Source organism: Montipora foliosa, chromosome 6 (assembly GCF_036669935.1).
Source record: "Montipora foliosa isolate CH-2021 chromosome 6, ASM3666993v2, whole genome shotgun sequence".
In the NCBI taxonomy this organism is placed as follows: domain Eukaryota; kingdom Metazoa; phylum Cnidaria; class Anthozoa; order Scleractinia; family Acroporidae; genus Montipora; species Montipora foliosa.
The window spans coordinates 16,426,719-16,438,274 of NC_090874.1; the positions used below are offsets into that span (position 1 = coordinate 16,426,719).

The 11,556-nt window shown below is 41.0% G+C and overlaps 1 protein-coding gene across 1 annotated transcript in view; it reads right to left on the reverse strand.

Annotated features, from left to right (window-relative positions):
- Window positions 1–1,776: 1,776 nt before the first annotated feature.
- The window catches only part of LOC138008752 (protein DD3-3-like), a 17,632-nt gene continuing 7,852 nt past the window's right edge, over window positions 1,777–11,556 (reverse strand). Inside the window, exons 5-10 of the mRNA XM_068856057.1 lie at window positions 11,483–11,556; window positions 8,761–9,184; window positions 6,555–6,611; window positions 4,859–5,142; window positions 3,342–3,383; window positions 1,777–2,307 (exon numbers count right to left, since the gene is read on the reverse strand). The exon at window positions 11,483–11,556 is cut by the window's right edge and continues 160 nt beyond it. Coding sequence (XP_068712158.1) covers window positions 1,985–2,307; window positions 3,342–3,383; window positions 4,859–5,142; window positions 6,555–6,611; window positions 8,761–9,184; window positions 11,483–11,556 — 1,204 coding nt within the window. The 3' untranslated portion in view covers window positions 1,777–1,984. The remainder of the gene's footprint in view (window positions 2,308–3,341; window positions 3,384–4,858; window positions 5,143–6,554; window positions 6,612–8,760; window positions 9,185–11,482) is intronic.

The window sequence follows — 11,556 nt, forward strand, 5'->3', positions numbered from 1 at the left end:
TCAAAGGGAAATTCTACAAGCAAATTCTCGGCTGCGCCATGGGTTCTCCGATTTCTCCTATTGTCGCCAATCTGTGCATGGAGGTGTTTGAAGAGAGAGCACTTCGTTGTTACAATGGCGTGAGACCAAGGCTTTGGCTTCGTTACGTAGACGACACTTTCGTCATTTTAGAGAAAAATGAAACCAGCAAATTCCTTGACCACCTGAACAGTCAGGACGTCAACATCAAATTTACACAGGAGTAGTGTACCAACAACCTGTTACCCTTCCTCAACTGCCTGGTGAAAATCAACAGCGATGGATCTCTTTCTACCAGCGTTTATCGCAAACCAACACACACGGATCAATACCTCCAGTTCAGTTCTCATCACCCCCTTATACACAAGCTAGGCGTGATACGCACCCTTGAACATAGCGGAGCCAACACCCTAATCAGCCATCCACACGAAGTAGAGAAAGAGAAGGAACACATCAGGAAGGCATTGAATCTTTGCGGCTACCCAAGCCAAGCTGGGCCTTCCAGAGAGCATCAAGTTCTTCGCAACGCGACCATCAGCGACAGGGACAAGAACAGAGGACTGGACCTAGTGGATTACGGAACATCCGGATAACTATCCCCTATATATGTGACCGGTGTCTCTGATGCTATGAAGTCAGTCTTCAGATCCTTCGGTTTTTCTGCCACTTTTAAGCCATGTAACACCTTAAGGCAGAAGTTGGTAAATGTCAAGGACATGCCCCGTAAAGATAAGATCTCCCATGTGGTATACGGGATAAGGTGCGGTTCGGATAACTGCAGTGAAACCTACGTTGGAGAGACCAAGCAGGCGCTGGGCTCGAGAATGGGACAGCATAAAAGACCTGGTACCATCGAGGCACAGAATTCTGCCGTCTATAACCATTTACGAGGCTCGGGGTACTCGTTTGAGCTAAGTGATGTCAAGATCCTGGACAAGGAAGAAAACTGGGTCAGACGTGGCATTAAAGAAGCTGTTTGGGAGGGGGTAGAAGGCCCTTCTCTTAACAAGAAAGGGGGGCTATCTCACACTTGGGACCGTGCGCTACGGGACGTGCCGAGTCAGCTATCACGTGACACTTGCGTGACCCAAGCTGACTCGGCAGTTTCCTGATGAAGGCCGTGTAATATGGCCGAAACGTCGACCGTTCGTCTATAATTTTCCAGTAAGTGTATTATTTTCGTTTTATTATAATCTGACTTATTGTTCAGAACTTCAGCCAGAACAATGTGTTGCCTGTCATCCTCATCACTACTATTCGCTCGCTTCTTGTTCTGGCCTTTTGGATAAGGAAACCTTCTTTATTTACAAGTTGAGGCTCCTGACTATTTTCTGCCATGTTGGAACGAGCACATTTTTCAAAGCTACTTTTTCGTTTATGGATGCATGAGTCCAGGTAAAGAATGCCGTTTCAGCAGAGCAAAGTAGTTTTACATTCAACTGAATAGTTTCTAGTGTTCCTCTTCGAAACAAAATCACACTTTAGTGAATTAAAGAGTTCATTTGATTCAAGTTTCAGAGTTATCTTCAAACATCACGGCTGACAACAATAACCAAAATCACGTTTCACGACGGAAAAAAGGCTATTTCATAATTCAAGGGAAATAAAATGAGGCAATTCATGACTCACGAATATACCCTTTACCACTGGTACGTTTCATAAACTAAATGGACCCATGAAAGGGCAAAGGGAAAACCCCTTCCGCCATTGCTCAGGGGGTTAAACAAGACGAAACAAACTACAGATAACTCGGGTAGATACTGGACCTTTGATTTTAATGGCATACTGTAAACGTTTCATGCATGAACTTTACAATATGGCAATCCGTGTTACTTTCTCAGACTGCATCGAAGAACGAGAGGCAATCTGCCATACAATGTTATCCTATCTCAAAGCTACATTTTAACTTGTTAATACAGAAACAAAACTATCAAAGACTTAATGACTTTTTACTGGAAATGTTTAGTTAAGACTGCGTCCTTTCGGTGAGCACAGTGATCTGCCCCATGTGACGTCGATTGGAGAAGTTGTTATTGCGCGTGCTCATGTAACAGTAATTCCCAGGCTTTGTGATGCGGAAACATGGCGGGTTACAGGAGGGTGGGGAGTTGTCAAGTTGAGCTTGTAATTTTGCTCCGGTATAGCATCCTTTGTTTAGATGAAGATTCAACTTGGCAGCGTCAAACTTATCCAGATAATCAACAACTTCAAGCGGCAAACTGGAACAATCTTTGGGTTGGAGAGAACTGCATCCTTCCTTTACCCAGCATACGTTTGTTCGATCTGTGCCTGGAAAAAGTAACAAAAAAAAAGGGCCCGATTTTTGCTATTGCGATACCAGTGATGCCAGTGCGTCTGGTCTGTTACTTTGATAACAATCCAAGATTCATTACAAAGAACCAAACGTAAATTTTTCGACCTAAAATAGCTCGTTTCTGAGCCAATATCAACTGGCATAAACTAGTCTACTCCTCACACGAGCTGGCGATAAACAAAGTACAGGGTCTTTTTCTATTTCAGCTATCCGATTTTTTAAGGACCTTTCGCACTGACATGAAAACTTAGGGTGCGTTCGATTGACTGTATTCTGGAATAGAAAAACATGCACTAAAAGTTAAAAATCCTTCGTTTTTACGGTAATTCACACATAAAGTTGTCAAACACAGGGGCGGATCCAGTATTTTTCTTAGGAGGGGCTGCACCGCAAAGGAATGGCGTAGTTGACTGGTGAAAATTTTTTTTTCAGAATACTGCCTTCTCCCCTTACGTCCGCCCCTGCTAAAATGCTGTTTCAAACATATCTTAATTATCTCGGGTTGTTTTTTTCAAAACGCCAGACCGGCAACCGTTTTATTGAAATCACTCCAGTATTCTTATTCCGGAATATGGTCAATCGAACATACCCTTAGGATTGACAATTTATGGGGCCATTAAAAAACGTACTCGAAGACATTTTTTTATGCAAGGACCAGCTGAACGAAGTAAAAGTGCTGGATCTTGGGAGATCTAACCAGCAAATAAATTGGAGACTAAAAACAAAATAATAATGCAAGGCTTGTTGTATGACTGTGAGGATATATATTTTTTCTTTGCCAAAAGAGGGTTTTCGCTCATGTGACCAGTTGCAATATTTGCACACTAAAACGAAAGGAAGAATTTGCTTAAAAATGGAGTTCAAATCCCAAAAGAATATTTCACTCCTCCAATATGGACGCAGTAACGTCATGTGGAAACACTCTTTATTCGTTAGGCACGGCCTGACTTCTTCAGGGAGTTAAATGATTTTCCTTTACAAGTTTTTAAAATTGAAATATTTTTCTTACGAGCTCTTCCTTCTCCGTCATTGTTTTGATTGTTGTTTGAACCTGAAAACGAAGGAAAAAACAGTTTCAAGGAGTTTCACAAGCTCGTTCCCAGGGTCTCTTTCTCAAAGGAGAGGTTAGGAATTTCAATGCATGCCGCGACTAGACTGAGCTATCGATGCAAGACTGCTAAAATTTGTTTCGCTTCTGTTTGCATGGATCAAAAACGATTGGACACGTAATTAAAGTTGGGTGGTTGCTGCCGAAAAGGAAACCCAATTTATTTTGTTAGTTGGTTTTTAAAAGTGCCTATGAAGTGAAAAATATCTCCTCCTTATTTTAAAGACTTTTCAAAATGATGAAGAATGGTGCTAGGGTAGGTTGTCAGTGATGATGTAGGTCTTTTGAGCTAGTTATAGACATAATCAAAGTCTCTGTGAGACACCCCTTCGATGAAATGTAGAGCATTGCCATGGGATATGATTCTACTACGAGTTTTAATTTTAATTGATAACCCAAGAGCGATGAATATATGCAAAACGTGCGCTTCGCGCTTCCGTTTCGAGCACTTTCGAACACCAATTCGGCCGCCCGAACGGAACCCGAAATTTAACAGCCTATTGAACCAGTGAGCACCTGAAGCCCCATCACGAAACCTCATTGAGAATTCGTCGTCAATGTTGGTAAAAACGGGTGTATCAACTGAGTTGATATGGTAACTTTAACACCGTAAAGAAATAGACTTTTTTGCAGATACGGCGGCCATTTTGATTTCTATTGTTTCAAATAGCTGTTATGGGATGCCCAGGGGGTAAAAGCATTTTAATTTGCCCCCTGAGCATCCCATAATGTCTTTCGAAACAATAGAAATCAAAATGGCCGCCGCATCTCCAAAAAGGTCCATTCGAAAGCTGACGTTGGCCCATTGTCAATTCGCTATGTCGATGGGCGAATGATCGAAACGTTAGCGACCTTAAGATCTACGGCGGCGATGGTCGACCAAAACGACACTTCAAAACACAACTTAACTCTATCATAAGTCTTTCGCGATTATTCAGTCTCGTTCACGTCCTACAATATGGGCGAAATATCCTAAAAATAAATTGTTACTAGCGGTTTCAGAGTGAAAAGAGAGAATTGTACATTGGTGTCACCAGATCGATTTTGATTGGCTATAAGCACGCAGCTAATTCTTGCTTGCTCCGTTTCTCTTACGTCATACCTACAGACAGTAGATTTTATATATGTAGAATTGACGTCATACCTACAGACAATAGTTTTACGCATGCAGAAGTGACGTCATCTAACACACTAACCAGCAGAGAAGAGGAAAGACGACTCTGCCAACCGCCACTTAATGTCCAGAAATGCACCTAATCAACCGCAGTTTCTGTTACCCGCCTTAGACTTCGGCTTCGGCAGATAACATGAACTTTGGCCTTGATAATTATCGCTATCATGCGAAAACCGAATTCAGCAATAGTCACGAGTAATTAGCGCTCTTTCCTTTTATACAATAAGATGCAAATACTCCTTACCAGACCAGACGAAACAAATTACATCTTCGGTAGTGACATTCAATCGCTCAGGATGAAAACGATATTCCATGGCCGGATAAGCTTGCACAATGTTGCCTCTCTTTCCCATTCCCGCGATGTAAAAAATGTTCGCCTTCTGGTATTTTACCGGGAGCAAAGAGCGAGGCTTGAGGAGAATCACGTGACTTCTGTCTTGGAATGTTCTGCCGACCTGTGTGGTGTCCAAGGCAAGCTGAAGTTTGGTTTGACCGTCGGTTGCGTTCGTTTGAGGATCGTTTGTGAGCCTGAAATAAAAAGAAAAGACACGTAAAGACTGGTGGGGAAAGGCGATCGCCTGTAATCTATCAAACTTTAAATGATAAGCAGAAAAGCAGGGGTAGCGCATTGCAGTGAGAGCACTCGCCTTCCACCAATGTAGCTCGGGTTCGATTCCCGGTCTTGGCGTCATATGTAGGTTGAGTCTTTAGTTGCTTCTCTTCATGCTCCGAGAGGTTTAATTTTCTCCGCTTCTCTCCTTATCTCAAAAAACAACACTGCCAAATTCCAATTTGATCCGAAATGTGCGCACGGACACATGTTGAACAAGGAGCTTATACGCCTCTTTCCGCCTTGTGTTGAACGAATTCATGAGCGCTCTTATGGTGGCTCAAACCAGTTTTAACTTTCAAGATACCTTGTTATTACAAGGATTGACACTACAACATCTTATCACGTAACAGTAATGGTATGGTGCCACATGTAAAACATAAATTATTGCTGAAAGAGATGCAGTCATTTTTATGACGTTATAAGTTTCCAGGGCAACAGGAAAGCCTTGCAAAAACACCCAATAGACCAATTCGGCTAACTCAATGTTGTACCCAATTCAAATCTCTCGGGGTTAAGATTCTTTGTGTGTTGAATTTGCATGACAATGAAGCATTCACATTTAAATGATATGGAAATTCTTGGAACAAAACGTTTTACTCCCGGAGGATTTGAATTGGGTACAACATTGAGTTAGCCGAATTGGTCTATATTTTGGCTTTAGCTGCTCATATCTGAAAAACGCACGGGGTGACTCTGATTTTTCATTGCACAAAAGCGATGAGCAGGCCAAGACAAAACTCTCTGCAAAGATTAAATAAATTCTGTGGAGCGGATTCAGAGCTACTTTAAATTTTCAATTTTTTAATGTGGCTCTGAAACGCTCCACAGACGTTTTTTGAACTTTGTAGAAAGTTTCATTCTGGCATGTTAATTAAATTTCAGAAATTAAAAATGGGGCTCACCGAGTTCGTTTTTGAGATATTAGCAGCTAAAACCAAAATATGGGGTATTTTTGCAGGGCTTTCCTGTTGCCACGGTAACCTTTACGTCACAAACCTGATTGAATCTTTTTCAGCAATAATTGGTATTTGATAAGGTACCATAACATTGCTGTTAACTGAGAAAATGTTGTAGTGCGAATCCTTCTAATAAGAACGTTTCTTTGAAATGTTGAAATTGGTTTGAGCCACCTTAATGATCCGTGGGTAAACAAATTACAAATGCAGCTTACAAAGCAGACCCTTACTCCCACGAAAGAAACACTTTAAACCGGAGGAACTAATGTTTGCATATTTGCCGAAATATTTTTGAATAAAGTTTTCGAACCAGTGAAAAAGGTAATTATTCAATGATGTTGAGATCCGAGCAAAAATGATTGATGACTTACTTGTCGTTATCTTTGGCAGTAAACTCACGAGGGACATCATCGGTGGTAATGTTGTATCTGCGTGTTAGACATTAAAAAAATGCAAAGAATATGAAAAAAACAATTCAATCTAGGATACTTATATAAAATAATCATTGGCCAACATTGGCCAAGGTTGAGCTCTTGTAGCAACGTATTGTTAATTATGACGACCCTCTCGTGCTTAAGTTTGATTTCCGCTACCCTCTGAGAATCCGTTCCTTCGCGTGGGCTCCGTTCCCACCGAAACAGCAGCTGGTAATCGAGTTATCACGAGCTGTGTTTATAAGGAAAACGTTAATTGAGGTCAGTGAGTTTGTCCACGATTTGCCCTCATAGCTATGTCTTGGAAGCCGTAGGATGAGGCGAAAAACATAGATCACGTATTCATGTTGGCCTTTTGAGTAGCAATCTCGATCCTGATCCAGTCCTAACTAGTGGACACTGATAAACTAATTAGGAACAAAAAATAGCATAAGCGGATGTTGCTAGCGCGAAACACGAGAGTCAGGCAAGGGAGACCACAACTCCCACGAACTTAAAATTAAGACTGAGATAAAAGACAATTACTTTACTTGTGGTCATGTGGTTGGACGACCATTATATTTAACCAGGCGCTTAAAAAGCTTAATCACATACGGGGCAAAATTACTGGATGCTGATTGGCTGAGAAGAGCATTTTTGATTCTGATTGGTTAACAGTTGCTTATCTAGAACAAGCAAAGTTACAAGAGAATCTTCTTCCCGATTAAACTATTTTTTTTTGTCCTCATGTAAAATACATTTTTAAGCACTATTTCTGTTGACACCAACGATTTATTGAATTGAACTTTAACCGAGCGAGAGCTTGTCGCCGCACTGAACTGGCTTTCCTCAATATTTTGCCCTTTTTGTGATAAACATGTAATCGCAATGCGCCCTCGATTGTGCAATTAAAGATTAATTTCACTTGTTTTTTCAAATTTTTTCAATTTTGTGAAAATTTTTAAAATACGCCTTAATTGCCCTCAGGTATACGAAGAAGAATCTCTAAAACAAATGTCAAAAATTGCGGGATTTATCAGGGCATCTTCACAAATACGATACCATACCTTTATAGAAGGAGATGCAATTAATCTTTTACAGTTTTCTAATTTACCTCCCTCTAGCTATATGTACCACAGATGACAGACCACAACACCGGGAACTACTCCATGCCCTATGTTTTCCGAATAGTGTGTGGGTTCTTTTAAATTCCCACGGGGTTATGAACATCGAAGAGTTGCGAGACGGGGCCTATCTGGTTTATCGTCCTTATCCGAGACGACTAGGGAGTCTTAACGTTTACAGATGTCATTACAAAGGCAGAACTTTCTCCTCAGTTATTGAAAGACCCTGAGTGTTGGTTCGGCCGGAGTTTTGATCCCGCGTCCTCCCCTCATAGTAGTCCGATGCTCAACCAACCGAGTCGACTGGTCAGCCTGTGGTAATTGTAATGCTGAATGAACAACATAATCGTGTCGTTCGTCCTTAAATTTTGCGCATGCAAAAGAAAAGTAAGTTTTAATTAACTTTTCTAGAGCAAATTCTAAGAACAATAGTTTTTCTGTGGACAAGAGTGGCCGTTTCGCGGGCCTTGCCAGCCTTAGGGATGGTGCAGTGGTGACAGCACTCGCCTCCTACCAATTTGACCTGTGTTCGGGCGGAATTTGTTGGTTCTCTACTCTACTTCGAGGAGTTTTTCTCCGGATACTGCGGTTTTTCTCTCTCCTCAAAAACCAGTGTTTGATTTCAGTTGATTTGATTTGACTTAATAACTGCCCAAAAATGCCGAGTGGGCGAAGAGCCACCTACAAAGTAGAGAATGAAGTCGTCGCTATAAAGTCGCGATAAAGTCGTCGTCGTCTTTATTATCATACTTTTAGAGCGATTTTCAATTGAGTGTCGTAAAACCAAAACCAAAGTAATTACTTTGGCCAATCAAAAAGGAAGGAGACAATTCAGTAAACCAATCAAAACTTGAAGTAATTACACGTAGCCGACACAAAGCGCGGGAAAATGTGCAAGCGCGAGCCACGATTGGTTTTGCTTCTGATTGGTTGAAAAAGTGGCGTGAGAACTTTGAACCAATCACTGAGTGACGTAATGAAAAACCAAAGCAATTTGCTAATTACTTTCGACACTCTATTGAAAACCACTCTAAGCTCACCTCAGTCGCAATACGCATCTCTGAGTTGTGTTGGTAGGAAAACAAGGAACCTTCCACTTGTACGATGAAAACTTTCCCTCCATGTTCATTCCGTTGTGATTTACAACAGTGGAAGGGGCGTAGATCACATCAGGAGTTTCGTGAAGGACAACATATTGTTCTCGTAGATCAGCTCCTTGAGATACCTTGTGTGGCTCGTATGGTAATCCTCTGGCCAACCTCAAGCCACTGTCACTGTGGCAGGTACTCAAGACACCGCCAGTTTTCTCCAGATAATTTGTTATAAACTTTGTCCAGGTCCCGTTATTACGATTACAAGCCTCCCTCGTGATGTATTTTGCAACGCACTTTTTAGCAAGGAGCAAACTATTTTCCTGTGGGCAGTTGGGGTTTCCTGTGAGCTTGGTTGGCATGATACACAAATCTAAGAAAAACAATCAATATTGTTGGCCATAATCAGTTTCTCGTGTTTCATCTTAAGGACGCTGCCTACTTTTGCGCGGTTGTATGAATATGGAAGAAAAGCAGATCTTAACCAAGTGTTATTGAAATCCAAAAAGAAAAGTGGGATAACCATGCATTTTTCAAAGACAATTAATCCAATAATATTTTAATAAGCTTTAAAATACAAAAGCAAGGTATGTATGGTTACCCCCAATTTTCTTTTTGGATGCCAAGAGCACTTGTTAAGTTCGGCTTTTTTCACATAGTCTTAGCAAAAATATCCCTGCATTAGTAAACACTACCAATAGGAAACCCGAGTATCTGGAGATGCGCAGAACGTATGCGCAACAACAATAGCAGGTACCAAAGGTCCTGGCCCTGGGGTTTAGTTTCTCTTTGGTCGAAACGTGCTTTAGCTAAAGACCTAGCATTGCAGCTTGACAAACGTTATATTCCTGACAACTAAATGAGATAACATCAAATGAGCTTAAAATCAAGTAAGGTGAACTATGCACGTTCTTTTGAGGCGGTAGTTGTGAAACCATTGCGTCGAAATTAGAAAACAAACGTTTATAAGTTAACTTTTATAACTTAAATCTATTCTTCAGCTCTCAAACTGGACATTGAACTGTTGGGTTTTCTGATCTTAAGAAATGCAAGGCTTATTCTTTAAATATAGAGTCGCAAACATTCAGAACTCGTTTTGATGGTGCACGTTGTACTTACACGGGGATTTCTTCTGAGTAAAAGGCACGCGAATCAAGGCCGAGATGCTCGGGCTTTGTCTAAAATACAAAGAAAGGTGCTGGGTCGGGAGCGGGAGGAAAAGAAAACAGAATCCATTCGAAATGGTTGTCGGGTGTATTTTCACCATGGCTGGAGAAGGGGTATAATCATTCCTGTATTTTAAACTAGTATAAAAGTCTGATCAATAGGCCAGTTTCGTATTCTAACGGCTGGACTGGATATAGCATGAAATGGAGGCTAATGCGGGAAAATTAATTTGCATTTGAAAAGATTTGCCCGCATTAGCCTCCATTCCATGTTAGATCCAGTCCAGCCGTGAGAATTCGAAGTTGGTGAATTTACATGAAACTGATCGAATTGTTTGGACGATAATCTCGAGAAAAATATTTCAGGCCTTCAATTTCTCCAAATAATCGAGACAAAGTTTCATTGACCAAAAAAAAAAAAAAATCCTAAGGTTCTTTTATTAGATATTGCGGCAACAATTTCAAACAAACCAATGGGCGCACGGGTTTCTTTAAGGACGATGCCTTTTAATTCCAAGGTATTTTTGTGCGGTTTACTGACTACGCGGGAAAAGCAGATCTTAACAAGTGTTATTGAAATCCAAAAAGAAAATTGGGGGTAACCACGCATTTTTGGAAGATAATTAATGATGTTTGTAAAAAGCTCCAATGTAAGGCGTTCTTTTCCAAATTCAAGCTTAATTATCTCTGAAAAATGTGTGGTTACCCCCAATTTTCTTTTTGGATATCAAGAACACTTGCTTAGTTCTGCTTTCTTTGCATAGTTTTGAACCGCGCAATAAATATCCCTGTATTAATAAGCACCGCCGATTGGAATCCGAGTATATCGAGATGAGCAGAACGTTTGCGCAATAACAATAGTAGGCACCGTCCTTAAGTGAACCAATCAAAATAGGGAGCTTAAGCAACGACAACGGCGACGGCAACGAGAACGTCACAAATTTGCATATTTAGTAGGCAAAAACAATAGCTTTGCACGCCCTGCTCGTGCGTTTTTCACTTTTGTCCATTTCTTTGACGTCGTCAGCAAAACTACAACTTGAAATAGCCAAATTTGAGGTTTTATGAACAACGTCAGCACTTGAGGATAAACTTTCATTTCCTCCCCAAAATTAAGCGCCGTTCCTACCAGTGTCATCTTTGAGGAACTACCACACCCCTGTCATATTAGAAACGTTGAAATAGTCACGAAGCGATCAAAATAACGCGAAGGTATATTTTGAGATGACGTTCTCGTAGCCGTCGCCGTTATCGTTGCTTAAGTTCCCTAATATCTGTGCCGCGCGCCCTTTTCAAATAAAAATGCTATTATAAGGTTCGTGGCACGAAAACCGTTTGAGCGCAGTACATCGATGATTAACGAGATCAACTCCCTATGGCTTCTTGGAGATGATCGAAACCTCCATCCATTGGCTGGTGCAAACGCCGTATACTTCCATTCAACCTATTATTGTTTGATATTATTTTTGATAAATGCCGGGTTCAGGTTCTCGAGGAATACTCACATTTGTGGCCATAATGGGGGCCATTAACGTATTCCTTCATCAACTTCTCGGTCTTCGCATCGCTGACCATAATA